The sequence below is a fragment of the Notolabrus celidotus genome, chromosome 3 (genome assembly GCF_009762535.1).
Source record: "Notolabrus celidotus isolate fNotCel1 chromosome 3, fNotCel1.pri, whole genome shotgun sequence".
Classification (NCBI taxonomy): Eukaryota; Metazoa; Chordata; class Actinopteri; order Labriformes; family Labridae; genus Notolabrus; species Notolabrus celidotus.
Genome location: NC_048274.1, coordinates 39,067,130 through 39,083,206, shown reverse-complemented (window position 1 = coordinate 39,083,206; position 16,077 = coordinate 39,067,130). Strand labels below are relative to the sequence as shown.

The following is a 16,077-nucleotide window of genomic DNA, read 5'->3' as shown; positions in this document are numbered from 1 at the left end:
GCAGATTTTTAGTCCTCAGGTCAGGGCTGAGAAAATATTGATGGCATCAGAATGACATCATCATGGTTACTTCTCAAACATGTGCAGGAGCAGTTCCTGCAATGAATCCATGGACATCATAAAGCTGATGTAAAATTGCTTTATCACCCACTGATAATTCATTGACCAAAAAAGAAAAAAAGAAATGCTGGGATGAAATAATGGAAGTATGATTCAGCCACTCTGCGGGACCTTGAATCTTCTCACTCAGGGTGAAAGCTGAAACTCTGAGTGAGGAATGTAGGTCGGATCAGACGTTATTTCCTGTGTCTGTCTGAGAACAGACGTTTTTTTATGAATCCCCTGATTTTCATAGCCATCAGTACAAAGTGGGTTATCTGTGACTTCAGCTGAATAGACAAGTGACCATACGAGGATGATACATCATATCCAAAATAGCAACGTTAATTAATAACATAAACTTCTGCTCAAAGCCAGAGACCCTCAGTCTCTACAAAAACACATTCACTGTAGCAGTCAAGAGCAGAGACTCTCAGTGTGGGTCCTCTGGCTGAATGTGGTGTCAGTTTGAACCCTGAGGTGCAAACCTGGGGGATGGATTCACTGTGGATGATAGGGATGTAAGGATACACTCAACCCACGATTCTATTCGAATCCCGATTTTTGGTTCACGATACGATTCACTCACGATTCTTGAGTCTATAAATAATCTCTGTGGACTCATGGTCATAGAGTGAAGACTCAGACTACAACATGTGGATTTACTGCAACAGGACAACTGAACAGGATCAGATTTCAGACAGAATCAGGGAGAACTTTGCTCAACTCAGACAGTTTTCTCCTTCTTATTGAGAAAAATAAGCATTTAAATGCGGTCAGGTGTCAGCAGGGGGCTCAACCGGGTCAGAATCAGTCCGGCGGTGGAGATAAAAAGCGCTCGTGGAGACCTGTCACTCAGCTGCAGCCCCGAGCTGAGCGTCTCCACTGTGAGCAACACCTTCAGTCAGCTGATTCTGAAACATGCTTTAATAGTTAAAACACCTCCACTCAGAGAGTGACGAGAGAGCAGCAAGAGACTTCATGATGTTGAACAAGCAGAGTATAATACAGATAGTGCCCTCTACTGTTTAAAAATAATATCCAGATACAAATGTTGTTGAATCGATTTTAATCCACCCTTATTTGTATCATTTTTTACCGTCTTGCGATATATCCTTACATCCTGGTGGATGACCACTGGCCATCAACTCCACTGGGATCATTAGTACTTAGAGTTAGTACCACATTAGTGTGCTCATCTCTTTATCTAAGAGTAGATTCTGGTGCACTCATCAGTACACAGTGTGCAGAGGAGCAGACTAGACCCTGAGGGACATGAGTGTTGATAGATGTAGGTTCTGAGAGGGCACTGTTCCCCATTGCATGCTGGGTTCATGCGTTAAAACACCATCTTCAAACCCAAAGATTACCATTACTGTTCTCTAGTAAAGAGCTTGAATGTGACATCCTCGGGTTTGTCAGCCTGTCTGGTCTAACGTTCTGTTTCAGGTGATGCTGTGTGTCTCTGTCTTACCTGGTATGGAGTCCAGCAGCTCTTTGACTAAGCTCGTGTGGCCGTAGTATGCTGCCAAGATTGCTGGGTTGTTGTTGGTCGGCTGTACAGGCACAGAGACTCGGGCCTCTTTTAGGAGGTAGCACACACTCTGCACATCATCATGCTGAGTGGCTACACACAGGAGGCTAACCTACAATGCACACACACACACACACAACAAGAAAGTGACTGTTAAAGACCGGAAGAAGAATCACTAAATCCACATGAAGCTTTTTTCCTAGACAACATTTTTCAAGGGTTTTAGGTCTTGTTTGCATCTTGTTTTGACAGACTGTGTTAGTGATCTGATCATACGCAGTCAGCTCTGAGTTCAGGTGTGAACATAGTCAAGGTGCACTGAGATTCCAGCGCTCGGTCCACATTCAGAGCTGGTCTGGGACAAAGGTTGCTACATTATTTAATTGGTGAACGCACTTGAACGCATCCTGGTCTGCACTGAAGACTGCCTGGTCTCAGGTATCAGGGGAATCATGACGTTAAGTGGTCCCTTCCTATCATTGGATGTTTTCTCTGCTCCGTCTCATGAAGTTATTTTGATTTGGATGTTTCTAATGTCGTTACAGGGAGGTGAAAATATAGCTCATGCTTTAAAATGAGAAAAATCCCCTTCTCTATCAGTTCAGCTAGGGACAGAGATGATAGCTTATCAGCCTGTTAAAGTCTGGTAATTAAACTTTATCAGGTAGAAACAACAGATCAAAGTTGCTCTCTATTACTTATTAACAGGCCCACACATTCAGACACAGGGGCTGGCAGTATAGGGCCCACCATTACATACAGAGAGGAAGAACAAGCACAGCTGCAACCACAGATATAAACAAATATACTGTAGATAACTCCTATCCAAGATGCTGCCTCAAACTCTCCTTCACCTGATCCACTGCCAGGACATGGTCAAGTAAATGCATGCTCCTCTCTGCAGCTTTTGAAGGTAGAAATGGAAGAAAGGCCAAATGTATATTTTACTGATACGGTTGTTTTGAATGTATTATAACTAATGTCATGAGATGTGGCGTGTGTAGTAGCAGGAGTACTATAATGATATTCAGTGTTATTATCATTATCAGTTGTGTTAAATTGCAATTAAGATCATCTTTGTAGAATTTGAACAAAATAGAACAAAATGATATATCAAAAACAGACCATACTACAAGTGTAGTTGATGTAACATTAACAGTACTGTGTGCATAGCAAACAATCAATAGTCCATGAACTTTTGGTGACATCATCACGTTTTCATGCTGTGCGCTGACATTATTATTATAGTTATATTGTTTGAGGAGTGAGACGTCATGCATGCGATCTGAACTGAGAATGGTGCATCTGAAACAGCCACCAGCACGCAGCATGCGCATCAAAACAATGCAACATGGCAGCGGCCTACACAACACCATCATGTTGCAACAGTCCGTGTAGCTGCCAGTGATTAAAGTTTATTAATTGAATTCATTTCAATTCATATAATAATTTAAGTTAAAGACTAGAATAATTTAAGATTAAAATATTTAGCAGTTTGGTATGTAAGTCATTAAGAATTTGTTCTTAATAGAAAGTGAAAGTATTCAGAGCAGAGAGAAGCTTCCAGAACATGAGAAAGGGGGCGGGGCTTAGCAAGATGCACCTCATCCTTGCATCCAGCAAGGCTGATGGCAGAGAGGAGGAAGCTGCTGCACATTGAAAGACATGGGAATCCTGACATTCATTATTTACTCCCTTTCAGTTCATGAGGGCCAATGAGGTATGTGTTAAAGGTGACATATCACGCTTTTTTCATCAACATATATTGGTCTAAGAGGTCCCCAAAACATGTCTTTAAAGTTTATGCTCAAAAAAACACTTTGAAATCAGATTTTGGTCTGCCTGAAAAACCCTCTTCTTCAGTCCTCCTCAGAACACTCTGTTTTCTCTCTGACCACGCCCCCTCAGGAAGTGGATGTGCCGCGGCTCTCCAGCACGTTGATCTAATGTTTACATGTTGGCTGAATATACACGGCTGCTCAGAGATCACGTTACTTCAACCCTCTGAATCTGATCCAGAATCTGATCCTGACGGAGAGGTGCCTGCAGCAGGACCTTTCTGAACGATTGGTCACAGATTTAGTGTTTCTTGTTGTTTTATTTATCAGTATGTCGACGTGTGTCTTGGTACACAGCTACGAACATGTAGCTATGTGGCTATGCTAACTAGCGCTAGCACTTATCCATGATAAATGAAAATGATCCACTAGATCTTCAAATCTGCAGACATGTGGAGTAAAACCGACCTCTACCAGAAAGGCAGCGGGACCTTTTCTGAAGGATTGGTCACAGATTTAGTGTTTCTTGTTGTTTTATGTGTCAGTATGTTGACGAGTGTCTTGGTACACAGCTACAGCTACAGCTATGAACATGTAGCTATGTGGCTATGTTTATTAGTGCTAGCACTTATCCATGATAAATAAAAATCATCTACTAGATCTTCAAATCTGCAGACGTGGGGAGTAAAACCGACCTCTGCCAGAAAGGCAGCAGGACCTTTTCTGAAGGATTGGTCACAGATTCTGTGTTTCTTGTTGTTTTATTTGTCAGTATGTTGACGTGTGTCTTGGTACACAGCTACAGCTACGACATGTAGCTATGCTAACTAGCGCTAGCACTTATCCATGAAAAATAAAAATCATCCACTAGATCTTCAAATCTGCAGACGTGGGGAGTAAAACCGACCTTTGTGTTTATTAAGACAGCCTACAACTAGCATGCCTCCCTCCTAAGCTCCTTGTTAGCACACATTTGTGCAGGTAATAAAAAACAGAGGAGGGATTCAGTATTATTTTATACAGTCTATGGGCTGAACAAGCTCCGAGCTCTGACTCCGTGACAGACCGGATATTGTTGTGACGTAACAAAAACACAGAAGTCTGAAACAGCTCGTTTCACACACATTTACAGAAAGGTGGAGAAATCAGAACAGGGGCAGAATGGATTTTTTTCATTCTCGGGGGGTTTGTAGACATGCCAGGGAAACATATTTCACGTAGAGAACCATTAAAAAGTCCATTTTGCATGATATGTCACCTTTAAAGTTTGTTTGTATGGTCAAATTATTTTCTTTGATGTGATTATAAGTTAAAAAGCATATAGTTTCTATGTATATTGAGTTGATTTGTTTCAGCTTTATTAAGCTGATAATATGATTTTTTATCACAGATGTGTGAAATAAATGCCCGTAAAGAAAAGGAACGCCTTGTGTCCGTGTCTTGACTGGAGGGAGTAACAGTCAGGGAGCATTTCACCCTCAACGGAATGAAAAGAGCTGCACCATCTTGGGAGAACATCAGTATGAGCGAGCGTTTGAAGAGAGAGCACAGTGACCAACAGTCCAAAGTTAAAGCCACACTGAGTGAGTTTTACATTCTTAGTCCCTCAACTTCAAATCTTAACCTTCTAACAGTTAACACAAGAATTCAAGAGAGAAATGCTGAACTAAAAAGCTGATCACTGAATAAGAATCATTAAGTTATTGCACAGATCATTATCCCGTTAGTTGAATAACGCTTCAGTAATCGATTACAAGTCGACTACTACGACATTAGTTAGCTGAGGTTCTAATGGAAACAGTTCTTGGTCAAAAAAGGACACTGAAGAAAATCAGCAGACCTGAAATCAGTGCTTTTTACTTTCTATAGTGGAGTAAAGAGGAACAACACCGGACACCAAAACTGTTCAAAACCTAACACTGAAACTGTGTGAGATAGAGGAAACTCTCAACAACAAGGTCAACAGGTAAGCAGGTCTTATGGCAACTTGTCCAGCTTTCCACAGCTGTAAAAATCAGCAGCTAATCAGAACTTCTTATGAATACAAAAGTTCATTTCAGGACAGTCTCTGATTGTTTGTAACACTCAGCATGAAGTGTGGATTTTTAGTGAATATACAAATCATAACAGGTTATGTTGTAATATTTTCTGCCTGCTCCAAAAACAGATACAACTTTTGTGAGAGAAAACCTGTGTAGCTCAACAAACTACCATCAATGATGTGACAATTCAACTTGATCATCTCATCTATGTTGGATGAATGATTACTTGACAACAAGACTTCTAGGACACGTCATGTCACCAGAGTTCACCAACATGCTTCATGCAGCCGTTTCTGATTCTCTTTGTATCATTTCTATGGCGAGTGTCGTGCGCACTATGCAGACACAGCAGCAGAACACAGCAGTCAACAGTTCCACAGTCATGTATGTTTTGTCTCTACTCACCCCATCGATGTGGGGCACCCCCCCACTGCACTCCACGCAGCAGGCTTGTTGGATCAACTCCCTGGCAGCCTCCTCCTCTCCTTCTTCATATGCTTCTTGGATGTTCTCCAGAGTGAGAGAAGGAACCAGCGGAGAGCAGTGCACCGGACTCTTCATCAGCGATTCCTTGGCCCCCATTTCTTCCCCCGGCCCTGCCAGCACAGAGGACGGACACAGGGGGGAGAACCGTCGTCAAACAGGAGTTAAAAAAAGAGCATTTGTGCAGAGAGACGGGATCAGGCTGCAGGTTGAACACATTGTGTTACTGTAGTCTTGATAGCAGCATATGCCCAGAACTAGGTCACCCTATTAAAGAATTCTCTCACTGGTACAGCTGAGTGGATTAGTGTGAACCGTGAAACAGCGTCTGGTGGCAGGTGGAATAAAATCCTGACAATGAACTCAAATCACACTGATATGGTTTTTAAGAGCAGATACAAACACTCTGAGCTGAAGTAAAGGGACTGAATGTTTGTGTTTCTTAAGGAATGCTGCGCAAACCAGCTTCTCTGTTGATTTCTCAGATCACAGCCTGCAGTCAGATAAAGTTAGGTCTCAGGTGAAGCCAAGTATGACTGTCACTGAAGGTTTAAGGCTGGTCCCAGTGTGGTAGTAAAACACGACACAGTCCAGCTCCATAACCGTGTTATTATTTCAACACCTCATTGTTCTGGATTACTCCTGTAAAGTGTGATTGTCACTGTGCAAACCACTGAATTTTCCACAACAATTACAGCGAATATTTCACAATAAAAGCCTTCTCAAGAGATAAAGTGCTTCTGTTCACTTAACCCTGCACGACCCAAACTTAGAGCCTTAGTGAGAGCAGGATTTCCCTGAAGGCTCTCACATTAGCTGAACCTTACACAGATCAGCGGAGGGTTCTTTTGCAGGATTTGTAGCTTATGGAGTTTATCCCGTAGGAAAATAAATGTAGAGAGGAGATCTCTAAAGTGTTTCATTTCTGTCTCCTAGACAACAATGAGATCTGTTTGAAAGCAGAATGAGACTATAGCTTATGTCTCCTGTTTCTCATTCTTGCCTCCAGAAAAAAAGTTGTAAAAAGTCTCAGCTTAGTCTCCCTTTCAGTTCAAAAGGAGATCTGGTCAGAATCTGAAATGATTCTCGGGTATTTCTCAAGTGTTGTGACTCCTTTAGAGCTCAGGTGGAGAAATCAGGGAGCTCTCTCAATCTAACCTCATCCATTTGTTTTTGTCAGACTTTTTGAGTCTCAAGTTGAGCTCAGATGGAGCAAAGAAAGAGCCTGACCTCATCTTTCCATGAACATTTATAGTGCCCTGCAAAATTAACATTTCAATGTAATTGTCCACAAAGTTACAATTCTCATTAAAACATTAGAACCACTTCAAGATCAGCTATTTAGATGTCAGATGATCTCTTCTTTGACTTCACAGTATGGTCCTTCCTTTACATACAAGTCTGTTTGGAACAAAACCACTTCACAAAGATTTAGTGGATTTGAGAGAAACTGCAAAAGATAGAGATTTCATATCTCCAGGTATGACAGACCATTTATTTAAAATATGGGCCGCAAAAAGGGCCGACCAGATTTATCCAGAGTGTTACAATTCAAGAGATTGATTGGCAGAAGCGCTGGTCGCCTAGTGGTCTAAGTGGCTCACATACAGAGGCTACAGTCCTCGTCGCAGGGGTTGCCGGTTCGATTCCTGGCCGGTCAACTATTTCCTCACTATTCCCCACATTTCCTGTCTCTCTTCAGCTGTCCTGTCAAATAAAGGCAAAAAGGCCATATTTTAAAAAAGAGAAGAAAATGAGCCATTAATGAGATCTCTCATTTAAGTCTCAAATACTCTAAATGACTCATGTCGTGGTCTCAACTATTTCTCCTCGTGAATTTTAGGAGAAACTAATGAGAACAATTTGAAACGTAAATGAGGCTGAAGTGAGAATCTCAATTTGGTCTCCGGAGACTTAGAAGAGAAAGCTTTGAGCAGGAACATTTTCCTCTGGGATGGTGTGTGGTTAATAAATGTCACTCATCAGTCATTGAATTTATAAAAAGGTTTACATACTGAGTTTCGTCTCAGTTACAGTTTTCAGCTTGCTGTGGACTCAGACATCATCACACTTCATTATAATATTAGTTGAATAAGCTGCATTAGAGGTTTTAATCCTCTAACATTTGGATTGTTTAAGACAAAGGGTCTAGGTTTGGGGGACAGACAGTCTCTATTTAAAAGTGTTTGGGACACAGCTCTAAAGGAAGCACAGAGGAGCGTGTGGGACTGCATCCCTGCTTCCTGGTCTCCACTCTGGGTTTTCAGTTTTAAATAAAATCAGCCAGATTTCCTGTTAAACCAGCTGCACCATCCAAAGTAGCATGTATGCTGTCTCTGCTAATCAGACCAGACTAGGCCCAAAACAACTTCCACTTATCTCTGAAGCCCACAACGTTTTGTGGACACCAACTCAACAAGTGACATGCACCAAATCATGGAGACGGAGAAGCGCACAGCGCAGGAGAAGAAGAACAGAGCGCAGAAAAAAGGACTGGTCTCTCTGAACCAGATGAGGGGCATGCACCCTCATTGTCTGATATATTCAATCAGATCCTTGACTTTAGTGAGGTTAGTACACAGTCAGAGCCAGAAATGCAATGGTACTAACAATTGGCATAATCATTTCTGTCGGTGTTTCGGTTTTCGGGCTTGGTTTCCTCGTTTTCCATTTTCGGTTTCAGACAAGAATTTCCATTTCGGTGCATCCCTACTTCATACATGGGACGCCTACTCTAACAACTGATAATACTGGCGCCCTCTGTTGGTCTGACTCATGTCCTTTTATTTTGGGGGATTCAACTTTTTATTGTTTTTTTTCTCCAGCATTTTAATGAAATGTCAAAACTAATGAGTCAGCAAAGTTTGTTCTATCTGGATATTACTTGTCATGATACTGAGCACATGTTGGTTCATGATGTCCATCAAAATCATCCTGATCATCTTCTCTAGTCTTGTCCAAGGAGGGACCCCGGAGAGATCTTAACCCCTTGGTGTTTGAGAGGTTCCTAGTTTTCTTCCCTCCCCTTTTCCCTTCCCCTGTGTTTTTCTGTGTCTTGTTTGTCATCTCTCTTCACCTGGAGTCTGCTCATATGCAATCAAGTCACCTACTCTGTCTGCAGTCTTTCCCTCATTTCCAGATCATCCCTCTGCCAAACATGGTATTCAGCTCAGGTCTATTTTCAAAGTGTTTTTGATCTTTTTCATCAATCGAACTTTGTCCCTCCCTGAGCCCAGATCTCTGTGCAACTTCTCCTCATAACGAAATGCCTAGCTCCAGGACACTAACCAGTCTCGATTCAAAGAAAGAACCTAAGGAATCAGAACTCTTACACAACTCTTGGAATTTTGGGAATGCCCTCTCATCTGTCAACCTTTTCAAGTTAAAATCACATTAAAAAAGTGTTTACAAATCTTCATCTTTGCCCTGTTAGTGTCTGTAATGTGGGTCCCAACCTGTATCTGTTATACAGTGCTTTGTTATTCAGTAAATCCACTGTTCAAACAGAGCTATCCCATCATCTCTCCATGTCCTGAGGCTGATCTGACTTCCAGGGCCTCAGCACGGTCCTGCTCCCCGTAAAGCCTGGTTTATACTTCTGAGTCGAATCAACGTAGTCACGCCGTAGGTCTGCATAGCTCTTTTTCGACGCACCAACCTATGCGCTTAGCCTCTTGTGCACCTCCTCCAAAAAGTTGAAACGACTTGGACTGCAAGCACTTATTCGTTTTAAACATTGTAGATTAATACTGAAGACATCAAAACTATGAAATAATCTGGTTTTGCCATAATCTGGATTACAACAGTAGTCAAATAGGGCTCTCCATTGTGTACTAACCCTACCTCTGAACAACACAACTGATGGTCTCAAACACATTAAGAAGGCAAGTCATTCTACAAATGAACTCTTGACAAGGCTCATGTTAATTAGAAACCATTCCAGGAGACCACTTCATGAAGCAGACTGAGAGAATACCAAGAGTGTGCAAAGCTGTCATGAAGGAAAAAGGGGGCTACTTTACAGAATCTAACATATAAAACAGATTCTGCTTTGTTTAACACTTTTTTAAAATTCAATAATTCCATATATGTTCTTTCATAGTTTTGATGGCTTCAGTATTAATCTACAGTGTTTACAATCATTACAATAAATACAAACCCTTGAATGAGAAGGTGTTTCCACACTTTTGACTCTCTCTCCCTCCTCCCCCCTCCTGGATTTTACGGATGAGATGAAAAAGCTTGTCAATGTTGGAATCAAGCTTACACCCCGTCCAAATCCCATATTCTCTCCCCTAAATCTACCCCATCGCCCAGCCCCCAGCCCACCACCGTGCCCGAAACCACCATCACAGAAACTTCACAAAGCCCCTTCACCTCCTCAGAATCATCATCATCATAACAATTCTAACTGATATGGGCCGGGTCCAGGCTTCAAAGCTGATATCATTAATGTTTTCAACCAGGAAAAGCCGGGGCCCTGTGGAATTCAGGTAGCCTCCTCAATTCCTCTGTTGGCAGGAAATAGAAAAAGGGTAAATCTGCTAAGAAACAGAAGATACTCGACTAAATCTGCCAACTTATTAAATTTAGCTCCACTTCCTCGTCAGCCACAAACAGCTGTAAAAAATAACACAACTGGTTTTAACTCACTAAACTTAGCTTTATTAAATATCAGGTCTCTGGGAGGCAAATCTTTTTTAATAAATGATTTTATTATTAAACACAATCTTAATTTTATGTTTTTAACAGAGACTTGGTTAGACCAAGATAACAGTGCAGCTGTACACATTGAATCATGCCCTCCAAACTTCTCTTTTGTGAGTGAGACTAGAACGCATAAAAAAGGAGGAGGTGTTAGTATAATCTTTAATGAGTTATTCAAATGCAAGCTGGTGTTTTATGGAAATTTCACTTCTTTTGAATATGTGGCTCTTCAGTTAAATACATCCTCTCGGTCTATATTTCTTAATATTTACAGACCACCTAAATACTGTACTGATTTCTTTGATAACCTTGTTGAACTACTGTCTCTTATCTGCACTGACTTTGATTCTGTTTTAATTGTTGGTGATTTTAACATCCATGTTGACAAACCTGAGGACAGAGTGACTGAAGAACTGTGTTATGTCCTTGACAACTTTGGACTCACTCAGCATGTGACGCAGCCCACACACAACAGGGGCCACATCCTAGACTTGGTTATCTCCAAGGGTCTAAACATTTCCAAGGTTCTGGTATCTGATGTTGCTCTCTCTGATCACTGCTGTGTTTTCTTTGAAAGTGATTTATCTGTGAACACTAATGTTCAAACTGAGGTTATCTCAAAACGTTACATTACTGAAAGTACCAGTGATATATTTATTCAGGCTTTCTCTTCCATAACCCCCCTCTCTAGGTTCTCTGCAAATTAACTTGTAGAAGATTTCACTTTAAAAATTACAAACATTATTGATTCCATTGCACCAGCTAAATTAAAAGTGGTCTCCAATAAGAAAAAATCGCCTTGGAGGAATACCATGCAGGTCAAACATGAAAAAAAGGAATGTCGAAAAGCTGAGCGCAGGTGGCGTAAAACAAAGCTTCAGGTTCATTATGACATTTATAAAGAAAGACTTCACATGTTTAATCTAGAACTGAAAAAGTCAAGGCAGACCTTCTTCTCAGACATTATCTCCAAAAACAAAGATAATGCACGCGCCCTGTTTGCTACAGTCGACAGGCTAACAAACCCCCCTGTGCCAGTGGCCTCTGAACATTTATCTACCAAGGCCTGCAATGAATTTGCATTCTTCTTCACTGCCAAAATTCAGAAAATCAGACAAGCAGTCAGCACTACTGTACGAGGTACTGGGAATGTGTTATCTGTGTGTCCACCAAAAAACAACTCAATCACTATGACACAATTTAATCCAATAAATTACAAAAATCTACAAGATATAATACAGCATTTGAAATCCTCATCCTGCTGCCTTGACATTCTACCATCACCATTTTTCAAAAAGGTTTCAGACTGCATGACCTCGGATCTGCTTCAAATTGTCAACATGTCTCTTCTTACAGGTGTCTTCCCCCAGGCCATGAAAACAGCAGTAATTAAACCCCTCCTGAAGAAGAACAATTTAGATGCATCAGAAATGAACAACTATAGGCCGATATCAAACCTCCCTTTTTTAAGTAAAATTATTGAAAAAGCTGTTTTTCAACAACTGAACAATTATCTAATGATAAATGACTGTTTTGATGTCTTCCAATCAGGATTCCGATCACATCACAGCACAGAGACCGCTCTAGTCAAGGTCCTCAATGATATTCATTTAAACACAGACAACGGCAAAATTTCAGTTTTGGTATCACTTGATCTCAGTGCTGCTTTTGACACAGTTGACCACAAGATACTACTGGACAGACTTGAAAACTGGGTGGGAATCTCTGGTGCAGTACTAAATTGGCTTAAGTCCTATTTAAATGACCGGGACTATTTTGTGTCTATAGGTAAATACACATCTGAGCGGATGAAAATCGTATGTGGAGTACCTCAAGGATCCATTCTGGGGCCTCTACTATTCAACATCTACATGCTCCCCTTAGGTCAGATAATAAGAAACAACCAAATAAAATACCATAGCTATGCAGATGACACACACATTTACATCACCATATCACCAGGGGATTATAGTCCCATACAAACACTGAGTAAATGCATTGAACAAATCAATGACTGGATGAGCCAGAACTTTCTTCAGTTAAACAAAGAAAAAACTGAAATGATTGTTTTTGGAGGAAGAAAGGTTAAAGGTTACTGCTCAGCTCCAATCTGCAATGATGAAATGTTCAAACCAAGCCAGAAACCTTGGTGTAGTCATAGACTCAGACCTTAATTTCAGCAGCCACATTAAGACAATTACAAAGTCAGCCTACTATCACCTTAAGAATATATCAAGGATTAAAGGACTCATGTCTCAGCAGGATGCAGAAAAACTCCTCCATGCATTTATCTTTAGCAGACTAGACTACTGTAACGGGGTCTTTACAGGACTCCCTAAAAAGTCCATCAGACGGCTGCAGCTCATACAGAATGCTGCTGCTCGAGTCCTAACAAGGACCAAAAAATTAGACCACATTACTCCAGTTCTTAGATCTCTACACTGGCTTCCTGTCTGTCAGAGAATAGACTTTAAAATCCTGCTGATGGTTTATAAAGCACTGAATGGTTTAGGCCCAAAATACATTGCTGATCTGCTACTACTTTATGAACCACCTCGACCTCTGAGGTCATCAGGTACTGGTCTGCTTTCAGTTCCTAGAGTCAGAACGAAACATGGTGAAGCAGCGTTTAGTCATTATGCACCACATATCTGGAACAAGCTCCCTGAAAGCTGTAGGTCTGCTCAAACTCTCACCTCTTTTAAATCAAAGATTAAGACTTTTTTATTTACCTCTGCCTTCCTATCTTAGATTATTTTAACCCACTTTAAATTAAAATTTTAATGTAATTTTTAATATATTTCTAATTTTCCTTTTCTTTTCTGTTTTATCATATTTGTCATTTTAATTATGTTCTTTTATGCTTGTCTGAATGTCTACAATGCTTTTAATGTGTTAATGTAAAGCACATTGAGTTGCCCTCGTGTATGAAATGCGCTATACAAATAAAGCTGCCTTGCCTTGCCTTGCCTAAATCTTTACCAGCTCTATAAGAAGAAATTAAAAATGATGGCGCTCGATCTGGCTATAAACAAAACTGAAGCTATGGAAGTTGGGAGCTATTTGAAAGAAGACTTTAAAAAAGTAATGATTTCAAATGGGACCAAAATAAAGTGAGATACCTAGGGGTTAATACACCTAACTATTTGAATAACTTACATCATTGCAATTATGGAAAATTAGAAAGTTCAGTGGTGAAAGATCTGAGTAGGTGGAAAATATTACCACTTACTCTACTAGAAAAATGTATGTTATTAAAATGAATATTTTACCTTGTTTCCTCTTTCTATTTCAGAACCTGCCACACATGTTTCAATGTATAGGAGGGGCTACAGAGAAAATTCATATGGGATGAAAAGAAACCAAGAGTAAAACTCAAAATACTACAGCAAAAGAAAGCAAAAAGGGGACTTGCATTACCTAGCTTAACTCATTATTACTATGCAGCACAAATAAAATCAATCCTGGTGTGGATGGATAAAGACCTAAACCCTAAATGGAAACTCATTGAGACTGAACAGGCGATTCCACTTAGTACATTAGTTTTCTCAGATTAAAAAAAATCCAGCTAAAATGATATAATTACTCTATAAATAATATAAAGAATTCAAAATCTGGAGAAAACTATGTAAAACACTACAGGTCAGTGAACAACAGATGACCTGCCTAAGAGAAATAGCGTGGGACCCAGACTTTACCCCAAACACTTTAGACCAGTGGTGTCCAAACTTTTTTCAAAGAGGGTTCACATTTGCTGTTGTCTGAATACCTCAGGGCCAGTGGCTCCTACTGAGACTTAGGAATCATAAAAGTTATATATGAAATTTCTATTTAATAACAATTATTTTACTTTTTTTCTCAATAAATCTGTAACTAGATATTCCTCAGTTCTCCACAAGCCACGTATACATGAGCAAACTTTATCTTCTTCTGGAGGAAAAGGGTTCGGGTCATGTGGGAAAAATATTGTATCATTGTTTTTCTATGGCAGGATCACGATCTGGATGTCATCACACTTCTTTTTCATGTTGTTTTTGAGACTTTTCTGACCAGCAGACAACAGTTTTAGAACAAAATAATTATTGTTGCATTCTGAACATTTTTTATTCACCAAATTTTGCCTTTTCTGCACAATTTCATAATTTTGATCTTGTCTTATGTCCTCTTTTGTGTCTTCTGAACTTTTAGTGTTCATCAAGAACATTTTCACATCATGATGAAAACATTGAATTGAAAACCTGTCAGCTTTAAGAGTTCTTGTGTTTCTTCTTTATTGCCATCTTGCAGAATTCCCAGAGCTTTGGCTTTAGACAGTTAGTCCATATGAAGCTTTTTGAGATGTTTCTGGATTGACTTTAGTTTTGTTTGTGCATTTGAAAGAAAATGCAAATGTACAGATGATTCAGAATGTGATTAATTTCTGTGCTATAAATAACACAATTCAAGATGGAAGTTTTGGGCCATAAATAAATGGACCTTGGGCCGCAATTGCCCCCCGGGCCGTACTTTGGACATGCCTGCTTTAAGTCTTCCTGTCCCATTAAAGTTACAAACTAGACCTTTCTGGGGGTCCCTGAGCTCCTGACCAGCAGACTGGTCAGTCTGTGGTTGTCACTGTGAAAGCTGTGAGCAGACAGTTTGCCTTGTGATGACAAATATTGAAATGTTTTAGTCAACAGGGGTTTGATGCTAGTACCCCAAAAGCATGTGATCAATATCTGTGCTATAAATAACACATTTTAAGATGCTTGGGGCCACAAATAAATGGACCTTGGGCCGCGATTGGCCCCCGGGCCGTACTTTGGACACGCCTGCTTTAGACAATGCTTTCAAGATATGGGACTCTAAAAGACATTTTACCAAATGTATAATGAAGAAGGACTTAAAACTTTTGAAAACATCACAATACAATTTGGATTGACCAGCAACTATTAATATTGATACCTGCAAGTGAGGAGCTATTTAAGAGACAAAGTTCAAATTAGAACTCTGGGAGATCTACATCCCCTTCTGGTATACATGGTAAAGACACACCAAAGCCACAGCTACAAAAATGTAGTCAGACAAGTTTACAAAATTCTCCAGGAAAGTAGCTTTGAAAACTTAAACAATATTAAAGAGAAATGGGAAAAGGAGCTGGACAGCATTGTACCTGAAGAAGAGTGGAACCAGAGTTTTGAGGACATTTATCGCTCACCCTATTAGCAGGAATATGCATGGAAAATAAATGTAAGGTATTTTAGAGCACCATCTATCATATCAAGATATGCACAAAATAGTGGCAGTTGCTGGAGAGAATGTGGGGGAAATAATGCAGACCACAAACACATATTTTTGACATGCAGAAAAATTCAAAGTTACTGGTCAGGTGTACTGACAGTGGTGAAATCGAACAGATGCTAGGCAAAAAGAGCAACGTCAGAAAACAAAATAT

General features: G+C 40.2%; 1 protein-coding gene and 1 long non-coding RNA gene across 3 annotated transcripts in view; one reads left to right on the top strand and one right to left on the bottom strand.

Annotated features, from left to right (window-relative positions):
* The window catches only part of lrrk1 (leucine-rich repeat kinase 1), a 102,635-nt gene that overhangs the window by 63,801 nt on the left and 22,757 nt on the right, over window positions 1–16,077 (bottom strand). For both annotated transcript variants that reach the window (XM_034680522.1, XM_034680521.1), the window contains exons 3-4: window positions 5,859–6,049; window positions 1,574–1,745 (exon numbers count right to left, since the gene is read on the bottom strand). In XM_034680522.1, coding sequence (XP_034536413.1) covers window positions 1,574–1,745; window positions 5,859–6,049 — 363 coding nt within the window. The remainder of the gene's footprint in view (window positions 1–1,573; window positions 1,746–5,858; window positions 6,050–16,077) is intronic.
* LOC117810608 lies at window positions 4,917–6,629 on the top strand. The gene is made up of 3 exons (XR_004630809.1): window positions 4,917–4,994; window positions 5,281–5,377; window positions 5,579–6,629. It is a non-coding gene; the product is annotated as an uncharacterized LOC117810608 (long non-coding RNA).